Source organism: Jaculus jaculus, chromosome 2, assembly GCF_020740685.1.
Source record: "Jaculus jaculus isolate mJacJac1 chromosome 2, mJacJac1.mat.Y.cur, whole genome shotgun sequence".
NCBI lineage: Eukaryota > Metazoa > Chordata > Mammalia > Rodentia > Dipodidae > Jaculus > Jaculus jaculus.
The window spans coordinates 7,502,342-7,517,031 of record NC_059103.1 but is presented as its reverse complement, the minus strand read 5'-3'; the positions used below and the strand labels follow the sequence as shown (position 1 = coordinate 7,517,031).

The following is a 14,690-nucleotide window of genomic DNA, read 5'->3' as shown; positions in this document are numbered from 1 at the left end:
CCACCCAGCCAGGATGGGCGAGGGGGAAGCTAGCTAGACTCTCTTGCGTCCCTGTGGCCTACTAGGGAAGAACGGCAGGAGAGAGCAGCTGGAGTGGAGCAAAGCTAGCCACGGGGAAGAAAGCAGCAGCTTTTATAGGCAAGGGGAAGACCTGATTGGCTTGTTGACTTGGAGGGCGGGTCCCAGAGCCCGCCCACCGAGCCAGCCGGGCTGGACTGTCTAGGAAGAGTGCCAGGCTGTGGACAGCAGGGGTCCCTGTAGATCAGTCCTGAAGTTCCGTCTCTGCTGAGAGTTCTACGCCTGTGTCTGGGGTAGGTGGCATGTGGGGTGGCATCTCCTGGTTCTCTCTGGGCCCCAGTCTCCAACTGAAACTGCCCAAAAGGAGCTAGCTTCCTCCCACCCTCCTTCACTATTTCAAAAGAACTCATAGGTCCTGGGAGCGGGTACACCACCATGTGGACTGGGGAGTATTCTGTTGAAATGGAAGAGAGGCTGCTGGTATTAGTGTGTTATTGTTGCTGTGGTAACATCATCTGCCACTAGCACCCCTGTTTTAGGGGAGCTTGGTGAAAAACAGAAGAAATCATTGTACCTCCATAGCATTGTCCAGTGTTCTGGGCTGTGGTGGAGACAGGGCTCCATCTGTCCTTCCATGTCATCCACAAACGATTTCTGTGCACTATGCAAAACTTACGGTGGCCCTTGGAGACTATATCTCCTGCCCCTCCTGGTGAGGGGCCTCGATAACGCCGGTGCTTCCAGTGTTGGGTGGAAGAAGTTATTCCCAGTGAGCTGCTGCTCAGCCTGCAGCTCAGGGCCCACGCGTCTTCCTTCTCACTGGACACCTCCTCCAAAGGCATGTGAGCTGTCCTCATTAGATCCATGCAGTCCTGCCCGGGGGGCTGTGCTTACGACTGGATTCCCGAATCAGGGGGCTTCTCTGCCCAGGCACAAAGGAGGGAGGGGAGCTCAGTTGTCAAAAAGCCCATTCAGCTCTGGGCCCACTTACATTTCCAGAAGGAAAATCGTACCTTGTTCTTGTCATATAAACAACTGGATTTCCATGGTTGAAACCAGGGGTGGGGGGGGGGCCACAAGCTGGGTTATTCATTCATGTGTCCTCTGGGCTGTGAACAAGAGAAGCTTTTATGAGGTAGCACACAGCTCTTTCCACTTGACTAGCTCACACCACTTAACGCTGAAAAGACAGCCAGGTCCCTGAGGTGGCCAGGTCTAGAAGCAGCAGAGGCTAGTGACTGGGAGGTGACAGCAGCTTTTAACAGACTGCCCCTGGGGGTTGGTTTTGGCTTAGCACAAGCTCTTTAGCTGGGGACATGTTTACTGGTGGTTCAAAGACATGAAAAGTGGGGGAGGGGGCTGGAGAGATGGCTTAGCGGTTAAGCCCTTGCCTGTGAAGCCTAAGGACCCCGGTTCAAGGTTTAACTCCCCAGAACCCACACTAGCCAGATGCACAAGGGGGCTCATGTGTCTGGAGTTTGTTTGCAGTGGCTGGAGGCCCTGCTGTGCGCCCACTCCCTCTCTCTCTCTCTCTGCCTTTCTCTGTGTGTCTGTCACTCTCAAATAGATAAATAAAATGAAAAAAATAAAATCTTAAAAAAAAAAAAGTGGGGAAGGAACTTGACTTGCCTGTCAGTGTGCCATGTCTGTGGGCCTCCCTCCTCTTCCACCTGGGTCTCTCCAAGCCACTGTCCAGCATGGAGCCAGGGCCTGACTGCCAGTTAGATAGTACTTATCTTTTTGTGACCAAGCCTCAGGGGTTCTAGACTATCCCTTCTATAGCGGCTCCAGATTCAAATGTAGGGACTGAAACTTGGGCCATTACACAAAGGACACGTGATGTGACCCTCTTTGGCCACTCACCCACCTACACACACCCACACACATCATCCCCACCTCAGGTTTCAGGATTAGATGTGACCAGAACCAGCCAATCGGAATACTACATTGTGGGCACAGGGATTGCTGAGGACATCTGATCACGTGATTCCACCAAGCAAGTCTGATCAGAACAGACCCCAGGCTGATTAAGCAACCAAGCTGGAGACAGTCGATGCCCCACCTTTGCAGGGTATGGGGAAATTCCACTGAAATTTAAAAGGAACAGCCCCAGGGGCTGGGCATAGAGCTTAGTAAAGGTTCAGATTGAGTCTCAGCACTGCAAAGAAAAAAAAAAGGGGGGGCTGGAGAGATGATTTAGCGGTTAAGCGCTTGCCTGTGAAGCCTAAGGACCCCGGTTCGAGGCTCAATTCCCCAGGACCCACGTTAGCCAGATGCACAAGGGGGCACACGCATCTGGAGTTCGTTAGCCGTGGCTGGAAGCCCTGGTGCGCCCATTCTCTCTCTCTCTCTGTCTCTTTCTCTCTCTGTCACACTCAAATAAATAAATAAAAATGAACAGAAAAAATTAAAAAAAAATTTAGCCAGGTGTGATGGTGCACACCTTTAATCTCAGCACTTGGAAGGCAGAAGTAGGAGGACTGTCATGAGTTCAAGGCCCCCTGAGACTGTATAGTGAATTCCAGGTCAGCCTGGGCTACAGTGAGACCCTACCTCAGAAAAAAATAAAATATTTAATATTAAAATAATAATAAAATGTTAACTGGCAAGATGGCTTAGCAGTTAAGGCACTTGCCTGCAAAACCTAAAGACTCATGTTTGACTCCCCAGATCCCATGTAAGCCAGGCCCACAAGGTGACGCATGCATAAGGTTGCACATGTGCACAAGGTGCACACATCTGGAGTTAGATTGTGGTGGCTGGAGGCCCTTGTGTACCAGCTCTCTCTCTCTTTCTCTTGCTCTCTCATCAAAAGAAGAAAAAGAAAAGCCAGTCTGCCTTAAAAAATGAAAATAAAAGCTAAAAAGGAGCAATCCCTACCAGCTGGGGTGCATTCACCCCTTGTAATCCCAGATTCTGGAGGTGGAAGCAGAAAAATTAGGAATTGGAGCACACCTCGGGCTATATCTTCAAAACACTAAGGTCTGCGCCAGGCATGGCGGCTCAGGCCTTTAATCCTAGCACTCGGGAGGCAGAGGTAGGAGGATCGCTGTAAGTTCAAGGCCACCCTGAGACTCCTTTAGTGAATTCTAGGTCAGCCTGGGCCAGAGTGAGACCCTACCTTGAAAAAAAAAAAAAGCAAAACAAAACTAAGGCTGGAAGGATGTGGCTCAGCTACAGAGTGTCTTCTAGAATCCCCCAGGGAGAGGCTGAAGTGTGGCTCAGTGGTAGAGCTTCGGCCTAGCACGTAAAAGGGCTGGACTTTGAGCCTTGGCACCGCAGGAACCACCAGCCCCTTGGCCCAGCTGTCCTCCTTGTTGGGAATCTACCCCTGCAGCTGTGCACATGGAGGTAGCAAGCTCTTCCAGTATGTTTACAAAGACAGTCTCGCTGTGTAACTCAGGCTGGGTTGGAGCTCATGAACTCTTGCCTCAGGCTCCTGAGTAACTAGGATTATAGGCGTGAACTACCAAGCCTTGCTCTGCTCACATATTTTTAGCAGGATGTTTTGTGACAAACTAAGATTAGAGACAGTGCAAATAAATGCTCATACCAAGCTGTTCCCCACTAGGCAGCAGCCAGAGGAGGCCTGTTTGTAATTCTGGGGGTGCATATTGTGTTAAAAATAGTAACATGGGGGCTGGAGAGATGGCTTAGCGGTTAAGGCCTTTGCCTGCAAAACCAAAGGACCTGGGTTTGATTCCCCTGGACCCACGTAAGCCAGGTGCACAAGGGGGCGCATGCATCTGGAGTTTGTTTGCAGTGGCTGGAGGCCCTGGTGCGCCTATTGTCTCTCACTCTTGCTCTCACTCTGTGTCTGCCTCTTCCTCTCTTGTGCTCTCAAATAAGCAAGTAAAAATAAATAAAATAAAAATAGTAGAGCCAGGCATGGTGGTGCACGCCTTTAATCCCAGCACTTGGGAGGCAGAGGTAGGAGGATCACTTTGAGGATCACTTTGAATTCAAGGCCATCCTGAGACTACAGAGTGAATTCCAGGTCAGCCTGGGTTAAGTGAGACCCTACTTCAAAAAACCAAAAATAAATAAGTAAATAAATAGTAACATGGGGCTGGAGAGATGGTTTAGCAGTTAAGATGCTTGCCTGCGAAGCATAAGGACCCATGTTTCACTCTCCAGATCCCATGTTAGCCAAACACACAAAAGTCTGAGGCACGTGCAAGGTCGTTGTTGCAATCAGGTTCGAATTGCTGGCAGAAATCACCCGACCAAGAGCAGCTTTTGGGGGGAGGAAGGTTATTTTGGTTTACAGACTTGAGGGGACACTCCATGATGGCAGGGAAAATGATGACATGAGCAGAGGGTGGATATCATTCCCTGGCCAACATAAGGTGGACAGGATAGTGTGCCAAACACTTGCATGGGGAAACTGGCTATAATACCCATAAGCCTGCCCCCAACAATACACTGCCTCCAGGAGACATTAATTCCCAAATCTCCATCAGCTGGGAACCTAGCATTCAGAACATGTATGTTTATAGGAGACACCTGAATCAAACCAACACATTCCACCCCTGGCCCCTATAAACTGATAGCCATATATGATATAAAATGCAATGCATTCATCCAACTTTAAAAGTCCCCGTATTTTTTTCACTCCTAATGATGTTCAAACATCCCCACAATCCAAGGTCTTTTAACTGAGTCGTAATACCAAAAAATGCCTTTAAAAACCCCACAATGGCACAGAATAAATATGCACACTGCAAAAGATGGCATTGGGCATAGAAAAGAAATACTCAAGCAATACATGATTTAAAACAACCAGGGCAAACATCAAACTCTGTAGCTTCAAGTCCAACAACTCAACCCGTGACAAATCTCCATGTCTGATAATTCTAACCAACAAGTCTCTGGTATTCCAATTCTTCCCCTCCAGCTAGGCTACTCACAGTCCTGGAGAACTTCATCTGGAACTGGCAGCTCTCCTTGGCAGCCATTTCATGGCCCGGCTTCTCCACTGGGTCTCCACTGCAACCCACGGTCCATCCTCATGACTCCATGGGGTCTCCATGCAGGCATCCAGCAAACCTGCGTCACACTGCCCATGGCCATTTCCAAAACACAAGACTGTGTTGCAAATTTAATGACCCTCTCTTTTCTGCATTTCTTATACTCCACAATACCAGGTGGGGTGCCAATTTATTAATCTGGATGTGATAAAGCAGACTTTGAAGAACAGGACACTCCTTGAGCACTCAGGCCCATTCAAAAGAGTCTACATTCTTCCTGTTGCCCCAGCAGGTCAGCTTGCCAATCTCAGAGGTTGTAATGTCTCATATGATTGCAGCTGAATGGGTCGAAGCTTCAACCCAAAGATTTTATTATGTGCCATGTCCCTCTGCTCACACCAGTCCACTTCTACTCAATGCAACCCTGCACAAGTTCTCAGGACATGGGCATAACAGCAAGCCTTTCACACAAACTGGTTCAAGCCCAGTCCAGGCCAAGCTCTTTCTCACCCTCATAAGCCAATATATAGTATAACACCCATAAGCCCACCCCCAACAATACACTGCCTCCAGCAGGCATTAATTCCCAAATCTCCATCAGCTGGGAACCTAGCATTCAGAACACCTAAGTTTATGGAAGACACCTGAATCAAACCACCATATCGCAAATGCCCATGAGGTGGTAAAGGCATCTGGAGTTTGAGTGCAGTGGCTGAGATTCTGGCACACCAATTCCCCCCGCCTTGAAAAAAAAAAAAAAGTAACATGGGTCAGGCATGGAGGTGCATGCCTTTAATCCCAGCACTCGGGAGGCAGAGGTAGGAGGATCACCATGAGTTCAAGGCCATCCTGAGACTACATAGTGAATTCCAGGTCAGCCTAGGCTATAGTGAGACCCTATCTCGGGGGGGGGGGGGGAAAGGACATGGAAAGCCAGGGTGTTTTTTTTGTTGTTGTTGTTTTTGTTTTTGTTTGTTTGATTTTGGTTTTTCGAGGTAGGGTTTTACTCCAGCCCAGGCTGACCTGGGCATGTGCCACCATGCTCCTAGCTCTGGCTCCATACTAAAAATAAATAAATAAAGGAAGATAGGAAGGAAAGATGAAAGAAAGAGAGAAAGAAGCTGGGTATGGTGGCACACGCCTTTAATCCCAGCACTTAGGAGACAGGAGCACTTAGGAGGATCACTGAATTCAAGTCCACCCTGCAGATATATAGTAAATTCCAGGTCAGTCTGGGCTAGAGCGAGAGCCTACCTTGAAACACACACACACACACACACACACACACACACACACACACACACACGACCTCCAGGAACCTCTGTGTGGTGGTGTATGCCTGTGGTCCCAGCCCTTAGAGTTAGAGGTGGCCGGATGAGGATTTTGGCCAGGGGCAGGGCAAGTCCGGAGAAAGCAGCCTTTTGTAGAGCGGCTTGTGGTCACCTGAACTGCAGGCCACTGACTGGCCTTGGCAACTGTAGCTTGCTGCAGCCATAGAAACTCTCGCTCTGGGGTGGGGGCTGGCGTCTGCTCTTGGAGGAGTCATCCTGCCTCTTCCCCACCCCAGAGCCATCTGGCTATCTCTGCACCCACCTCACCTCCGCCCCGCACCATCCTAACGCAGCAGCCACAGTGCAGACGCCGCAGCATCCTGCATAAAGCATCGCCCTGGCCCCCATCCGACTCAGATGTGTTTGCCGGCAAACTGAGCCACACTGTCGTGGAGCTGTGAAGGCAGGTCCCTCTGAGGCTGATTTCCATAGTCCTCCTTCCTTGCTAAACCTGGTATACAGCAGATGAACAGTAAGTGCTTCCTGAAGGAATTCAGTGAACTCTCCTGGGTGGGCGGGAACACACTGGGCTATCACGCCTAGCAGCGGCCTCGGAACCCGGGCACCTCCGCATGCCGCAGAGATCCTCAGCGGTGACAAAGAGCCTTGCCCTTTGCTACACAAGGGAATAGAAGTAGTGAGCACCCCATCGCAGGGGCTCTGCAGCCCAGGCTGCGTTTTCCTCTCTCAGAAAGTCGCGGGGAGCAGGACCTGGAGGGAGGGAGGGCGTCTGCAACTGCGCCTCAGCTCAGCGTTTGAGCGGGGTGTGGACAATACCCTGGGGGACAGGCCTGATGGTGAGGGGCCCCGCTAGGATGACAGGGCTCTGGCTCCCTCATGTCGGGGCAGGTGGTGTGAAGCAGGCCCAGCCACTTCTGGTGCCAACAGCCACCCGGCCCTTACAGCCAGCCTGTTTCCCAGAGCAGCACCTTTTCTTCAGCGAGGCCACCAGGGGTTCATAGACAGGACTGGGGCAGGGACAGCCGGGATTATAAACCCAGCCACCTGCCGCCGACGGGAACCCTTGCGGTGGCCCCTCCCTGCCTTGTCCACACCCTAGGTGGCCCTTTGCTCCAGGTGTCGGCCTTTGAAAGGCCACGCAGGAGCAAGCCGCCTCCGAGGGGAGCTCACATGACACAGTATGTAAGGAGGCATGGTGGCCACTCAGAGGCCCTTGTGAGTGCCCCAAGGACTGCCCACTGGGCACTGATAAGAGAATCGGTGTTCAATGTTTAACAGAGGTCCTGCACCTGCTGTCCCCAAGGGTCCCGCTGAGGGACGCTCTGAGCTGTGAAGGCGTAAGCTCTTCTCAGAACCAGAGCTCTCTGCTGGAGCCCCCAGAGTTGGCGGCAACAGTCAATGAGCTGAGTCCTTGTCATTGGACCCTTGGGGACATCAACAGGCAGTATATGTCCTAGAGGCCTGACCTCAGACAGCCCAGGCTTGGACATCCTGTGATTCCCAAGCACCGGCCTTGTAGCTCTGAGGCCACGGCCCCAACATAGGCTTCCCCAAGTTCCCAAAGGGCCCCCCCCCCCCGCCACAGGCTCGACCCCACATTCCACACAGGCTGTAGCTTTAAGCTGCCTGCTGGGCTGTCCCCTATAAACTGCTCATTCCACATTCTCGGGGTGGTGGGGCGGGTGGGGTGTTGGCACGCCCTTGGGAGGGCGGCTATAAGGCACAGGGTGCGCAGGGCCCCTGGCGAGCTGGGGCCTCTTCACCTCCTACTGTCCACATGGCCCTGCTGCTGCTTCTGGGCCTCTGGGGGCTCGTGCTGCTTCTGGGCCTCTGGGGGCTGCTCCGGGGCTCTAACCAGGACCTCTCCTCTGCTCCGCAGTGGCCTCCTGGGCCTCGCCCGCTGCCGCTCCTAGGGAACCTGCATCTGTTGGGTGTGGCACAACAGGACCGGGCCCTGATGGAGGTAGGGGGACAGCCCCGTTGCCGCTCATGGCCTGGATGGTGGCCACATCCCAGCCGTGACTGGGGAAGCTAGCCGGGGACACAGGAGGCCAGACTCGTGTCCCCAGGGAAGCACGTGTAGTACGGGCTAGTCTTGGCTGGGAACATAGCACAGGTAGAATGCTTGCCTAGCCTGTTTGAGGCCGTGGGTTCTGTCCCCAGCACTGCGAATAAAAAACGAACATAGGGCTGGAGAGATGGCTCCGTGGACAAAGTGCTTGCTGTGCAAGTGTGAGTACCTGAGTTCAGGTCACCAAACTCCACATTAAAAAATAGTGAGTTGGGGTCACGTGGGGTTCAGGAGTGGCAGGCTGGGTGGACTCCCTCGGGGGGGAAACATCTGGGGGAAAAGTCTGCAGGTTCAGGAGAAGGCAAGTGGTGGCAGACAGACTGCACTGGGTGGAAGTGGCTGAAATGGGACTGACCCACGCACAGTGGCGGCCTGGGAAGCCCCGTGGGTTGTGGCCCGCACCCATGCTGCAGCCGGTTCAGGGAATGCAGCTCCCAGAACTCCACTCAGGGTCTCCTGTCTGCAGAGACTCTCAGAGGCTGTAGCCCTGGGCTGAGGGAGAGGGAGCCGCCTCACTTTTCCCGGGGGAGGGGGGCACACCGGGCCCCAAGTGGCTGTAGCTACCAGGCTAAGTTTTGCAGACCCTTGCCCAGAGATGAGCCTGGGGAGTGGACACTGGGCAGGATGGCAGGACAGTTGTGGCCCTCAGCATGGCAGTGGCCCGTATCAATTCACTTCCTGTTTTTTATCCTCGGAATAGGGAAATGATAGCCCGCACAGCACCCCCCCAGGAGGCTCCCGAGGGGGCTTCTTGGGACTCCCCAATGGCCCTTGCAGCCTCCTGCCTTGTACTTTCCAGGTGCTGCAGTGCTGCCTCACCACTGGCCCTGGCTCTCAGTTTTCCATATCTATCTGGAACCATCTCCCAGAGCCCCTGGGGGAATGAAGGCTGCCTGGCTCACCCTCGTCTCCCTGTCCCCACCAGCTCTCAGAACGCTACGGGCCAGTGTTCACCGTGCACCTGGGGTTACAGAAGACCGTGGTGCTGTGCGGCTACGAGGCGGTGAGAGAGGCCCTGGTGGGGACCGGCCAAGAGCTAGCCGACCGGCCCCCCATCCCCATCTTCCAGATCATCCAGCAAGGCGAGGGTAGGTGGGCATTGGGGTTCTCTGCCAGGCGGGAGGGGGTCTGGGCTCCTGGGCTGTTTCTGGGGAAAGGCAAGGCTTCCACGCACAGCAGGACCTAGGGACCAGCAACTGTCTGTCAGTCATAAACCAAGAATAGCGGGACCGAGGCTAAACCCAGAACAGGATGGCCCCAGAGCTGGGCTCGGGTGAGCGCCTGCTCCCTGCCTGTGTCACTCGGGTAGGGGGGTGGCACATGGAGTGCGCCATGGGCCATGTCCACCCGCAGGCATCTTCTTCTCTTCTGGAGCACGCTGGAGAGCGGCGCGCCAGTTCACGGTGCGTGTGCTGCACAGCCTGGCCGTGGGACAGCCGTCCGTGGCTGACAAGGTGCTGCAGGAGCTGGCCTGTCTCACAGGGCAGCTGGACAGCTATGGAGGTGAGCAGCGGCTGGGGAGTCCCTCCCCGGCGGCTCCTGCCCGCCTGAGTGCCCGTCTCCTCACCTCTCAGGCCGGCCCTTCCCCCTGGCCCTGCTGGGCTGGGCTCCCTGCAACATAACCTTCACGCTCCTCTTTGGTCGGCGGTTCGACTACAAGGACCCTGTGTTTCTGTCCCTGCTGAGTCTCATCGATGAGGTCATGGTCCTTTTGGGGTCTCTGGGTGTCCAGGTGAGAGGCTGTCACCCTGCTGGGAACTGAGACCCCGCTAAGCAGAGCTGAGGGGGCGAGGTCCTGGGCTAGGACCATATAGGCAAGGATGGGGGGGGGCAACACTGTCCCCTGCGCAGCTGTTATTCATGTCACCTTTTCTTTTCTCTTTTTCAAGGTAGGGTCTCCCTCTAGCCCAGGCTGACCCGAATCCTACACTGTGCTCCCAGGTTGGCTTCAAACTCACAGAGATTCTCCTACCTCTGCCTCCCCCCACCCCCACCCCCAGCCCCAAAGCTGGGATTAAAGGCGTGTGCCACCATTCCCGGCATTTCTTTTCTTTTCTTTCTTTTTTCTTTTCTAACAGACGCATGCACCACCTTCTGCATCTGGTTTACAGAGGTCCCGGGGAATTGAACCTGGGTCCTTTGGCTTTGCAGGCAAGTTCCTTAACTGCTAAGCCACCTCTGCAGCCCATGTTTTTGTTTTTTTGAGGTAGGGTCTCGTTCTAGCCCAGGCTGACCTGGAATTCACTATGTAGCCCCTGGCCTCACACTTACAGCAATCCTCTTACCTGGGCCTCCTGAGGGCTGAGATTAAAGGTGTGCGTCACCACGCCTGGCTGAAAAAATGATTCTTTTTGATGCCCAGTGCCCTAAAGAGTCAGTGCTTTGGGCCACTACATTCCTAACTTCACTGACAGAAGCTTGGAAGCTGGTGCCCGGTGCCCAGAGCTTACAGTGTGGGACTCGCTCAAGTGTCCTTGGCTGCCCTGACATTTAGGGAGGAGGTCCCAGGAGGTGAGGCAGGGGCAGCAGCTGCAGTAAGTATGCCCTCAGGCGCGGCACCCTCCTAACAGCTAGTCAGGGAGGCTGTGGGGCTCCAGCCACATGGGCCAGCGGGAGTGTGGGGGCAGGGAAAATTCCTTGAAAGATCACCTCTCAGGCCTGTGAGCCCTGTGGCCAGTGAGCGAGTGTGTCCAGGAGTGTGATTCCCGGCTCGCCCACGGAAGCCCTTCGCTTCCAACCTTTCACTTCACCTCTAAGCAGCAGGGGTCGGTTACAGGTTTTGCACAAAGCCACCCAAGTGTCGTGTCAGCAGGCCCTTTTCTGTACACACTGAGGTTAGCGTCCAGTCCCTGGACCCACAGAACAAGCCCGCTGGCCAGTGAGGGCACCTCGCGCCCTCTTGTGGCCACGGGCAGCACTGCGGGGCGTGTCTGTCCAGAGCTCCTGCGGAGGGGTGGAGGGACTGGCTCCCTTCGCCTCGCCCCACCCTACCGTCTGCCCCTCCAGCTGTTCAACGCTTTCCCCCGGATGGGGGCCCTGCTGCAGCTGCACCGGCCGGTCTTGCGCAAGATCGAGGAGGTGCGAGCCATCCTGAGGACCCTGCTGGAGGCCTGGCAGACGCCTTCTCCCCGGGATGGCCCAGTGCAGAGCTACGTGGAGGCTCTGCTCCAGCAGGGCCAGGTGTGGGCAGAGCCACTGCGCCGTCGGAGGCCTTTGGGGGTTTGAAGGCTCCAGCTGGGGGTGGGGGAAGAGGCTTGGGGAAGGCTCCACACAAGCCCTGAGCACCGGTGCCCTCCGAGGAGGGCCTCCGGGACCCTCCCTCTACTTCTTGGGAAGACAGGGTACCGGGGCTGGGTGGACACTCAGCGTAAGTGGGCTCCCTTCCCACCCAGCCTGACTGACCCACCCAGTCTTGACTGCCTCCCCGGCAGGCCGACGCCCACGAGGGCCTGTTTGCCGAGGCCAACGTCGTAGCCTGCACGCTGGACATTCTCATGGCCGGCACCGAGACCACAGCAGCCACACTGCAGTGGGCTGTGCTCCTGATGGCCAAGCACCCAGCAATTCAGGGTGAGGGTCGCGAGGGCAGGGAAACGGACCCGCGGGAAAGCAAGGGGGGACCCCCCCCACCCACGCCAACACCGCGTCACTCTCGGGTACAGATCGCATGCAAGAGGAGCTGGACCGCGTGCTGGGCCCTGGGCGCCCACCCCGGCCAGAGGACCAAAGGGCTCTGCCCTACACCAGCGCTGTGCTGCACGAGACCCAGCGCTACATCACCCTACTGCCCCACGTGGCCCGCTGCACGGCGGTGGACACCCGCTTGGGCGGCTACCTTCTTCCCAAGGTGGGGCCCTGCTCACTCCTGCCCTGTCACTGACGGTGGGCGGAGGTCTTGTGACCCTGGCATGGAGGAGTTCCAGAGCTGGCGCCTCATGGCCTGTGTCTCCTCCTTGGAAGCTAAGAGGAGGGGTCAGACCCCTCTTGCCCTGTTGTCGGGTACCCTGTGCCCCAGACCCATGCTTGTGTACTGGGGTCCCTCCCTTTGCCCTGGGGTCTCTCCTTGTATCCAGCGGCTCCCTGTGCCCCAGTGTTCTCTTGGGAGACAGGCAAACATCACATGCATGAGGTGCCCCCCCCCGCCCTGCCCCCGCCTCTGGAGGAGCCTCGCTCAGCACGGGACCTCCTCCTGCACAGGGCACGCCCGTGATTCCCCTGCTCACCTCCGTGCTCCTGGACAAGACGCAGTGGGAGACCCCCGACCAGTTCAACCCCGGCCACTTCCTGGATGCAGAGGGGCGGTTCGTGAAGCGGGCAGCCTTCCTGCCTTTCTCTGCAGGTAACCTGGCCGGCCTGCCCGCCTCCGCCCTCGGGGGTGGGGCACGCCTCACCCAGCTCCCGCTGTCGGGGCGCAGGCCCGGAGCCTCCCCTGCTGCCTCGGTTTCCTCCACAGGACGCCGAGTCTGTGTCGGGGAGAGCCTGGCCAGGACAGAGCTGCTCCTGCTGTTCGCTGGCCTCTTCCGGCGCTACCGCCTGCTGCCTCCCCCTGAGGTCAGCCCCGCCGGCCTGGACACCCGGCCCGCGCTGGCCTTTACCATGCGGCCACGGGCCCAGACCCTGTGTGCCATGCCTAGGCCCTAGGACACTTACACTTGGGCAAACGCCCAGAGCCCAGCCCTCCCTCAGGCTGCCCTACAGGCAGTGGGGCGAGCACAGCGTCTCTGTGGATGAGTGACGAGTGGAGGGCACCATTGCCCAGCTCCGGACCATCACAATCATCTCTACACAAGACAGCGGGCACCGTGGGGCCAGGCTGTCCACCCTCCTGTGCAGTGAGGGCTGGAAGTCAGGCCCTCATCTGGGCACTGTGGGAGCAGGGTTGCTCCTGTCCAGCCCAACAGCCCCAGTCTGCCTTGGAAGCCCCCCCACCCCAGATACTGTGGACCTCTCTTCCACTCTTATCCCCAGAGTGCAGACTGACCTTTCAGCTCTTGTTCCCCATCCCAGAGCCTCCCTCTGGCTTCACCCAGCTTCCCTGTCAGGCCGTGTAAGCCCCCCATGCCCTGATGCCCAGGCTGCACCCCTTCCCACAGCCGCATTACTTCTTCACGTGGCATCTGACCTTCTCATCCTTCCACGGGGCAGCGTTCGCCAGGCCCTTCCCAACCCAGCACCCACAGTTTGAGATGATTGGACTCAGGCCAGGGGCCCCCTAAAAATGTCACCCCACTTCACAGCCTCTGGGGGCTGTGCCCAGCAGGTGTTCTGCTCCATCATGGGGTGCTGCCCCTCGTATCCCAGCTAGGTATGCTCCTCTTGGGATGCTTGAACTCAGCCAGCTAAGGCTGAAGCCCAGTGCCACCTGGTTTGTGCCAATGTGCCGGCAAGCTTTGCTAGGAGACACCCTGGGTGGAACACTTGGGGTGTTTGGGGCCAGTATGAGACCAGGGGTTCCACAGAAGTGCAGAAGCTTCTGGGAAAGGGAACCCCGTACTCCAGCAAGGTCCCCCTACTGATCTGACCACACCTGTGCCCTGTGGGGCCCGGCCACGTCAGGCTCCCCTGACTCAAAGCTGTGGTCCCTCCTCCTTCTCCGTGGAGGCCTGGCCGGGGTGCACAGCTGGGGTGGTCCCACCTGGCCTCCATGACTCCCCTGAGATTTCCTGGAAGGGGGGCATCTCCAGCAGGGAATCCATGGGACATACCTGCACCTATACATGGCTGAGGTATCTGAATTCAGACCTAACTAGGCCTTATGTTACACCTGGAAAGTCCTCCTAACAGCCCTCTCTGTCCAGGCTATTGTCCTGGGAGCCCTGCTAGTTTGGGACACTCTAGTGGTTGTGGTAAGTGGAAGGAAGGGGGGTCCTGCTAGCATTTTTGACTCTAATAATGGCAGTGCTGGGCTGTCAGGAGAAAGCAGCCTCAGGCTGGAGAACTGGCTTAGCGGTTAAGTTGCTTGCCTGCAAAGCATGAGGACCTAGGCTTGGTTCCCCAGTACCCTTGTAAAGACAGATGCGCAAGATGGCGCATGTGTCTGGAGTTCATCTGTAGTGGCTAGAGGCCCTGGTGTGCCCATTTTTTCTCTGTCTTTCATAAAATAAAATAAAATTTTAAAATATTTGTATTTATTTGTGTGTGGGGGGGGGAGGGAGAAAGAAAGAGAAAGAGGCAGATAGAGGATGGGCACTCAGGGCCTCCAGCCACTGCAAATGAACTCCAGATGCGTGCGCCCCCTTGTACACCTGGCTTATGTAGGCCCTGGGGAGTTGAACCTGGGTCCTTTGGCTTTGCAGGAAAATGCCTTAACAGCTAAGCCATCTCTCCAGCCCTATAAAA

General features: G+C 56.0%; 1 protein-coding gene across 2 annotated transcripts; it reads left to right on the top strand.

Annotated features, from left to right (window-relative positions):
* Positions 1-240: 240 nt before the first annotated feature.
* Positions 241-14,356, top strand: LOC101597724 (cytochrome P450 2W1). Of its 2 annotated transcripts, XM_045143650.1 has the most exons (11): positions 241-311; positions 6,613-6,791; positions 8,160-8,243; positions 9,277-9,439; positions 9,705-9,854; positions 9,926-10,083; positions 11,358-11,531; positions 11,783-11,921; positions 12,014-12,198; positions 12,549-12,690; positions 12,805-14,356. In XM_045143650.1, exons 3-11 carry the CDS (start codon positions 8,238-8,240, stop codon positions 12,990-12,992), a joined length of 1,305 nt encoding a protein of 434 aa, XP_044999585.1. In that variant the 5' UTR covers positions 241-311; positions 6,613-6,791; positions 8,160-8,237; the 3' UTR covers positions 12,993-14,356. The 2 variants fall into 2 exon arrangements, with proteins under 2 accessions (XP_044999585.1, XP_004666396.2); XM_004666339.2 differs by lacking the exons at positions 241-311; positions 6,613-6,791 and having other exon boundaries at positions 8,058-8,243.
* The last annotated feature ends 334 nt before the right edge of the window (positions 14,357-14,690 follow it).

What these genes read in the sequence shown, in the direction of transcription:
- LOC101597724 (XM_004666339.2), top strand. Translation starts at nt 8,058, where the DNA reads ATGGCCCTGCTGCTGCTTCTGGGCCTCTGGGGGCTCGTGCTGCTTCTG. An exon ending in AGGACCGGGCCCTGATGGAG is followed by an intron (nt 8,244 to 9,276) that starts GTAGGGGGACAG and finishes TGTCCCCACCAG; the next exon opens with CTCTCAGAACGCTACGGGCC. An exon ending in CTTCCTGCCTTTCTCTGCAG is followed by an intron (nt 12,691 to 12,804) that starts GTAACCTGGCCG and finishes TTTCCTCCACAG; the next exon opens with GACGCCGAGTCTGTGTCGGG.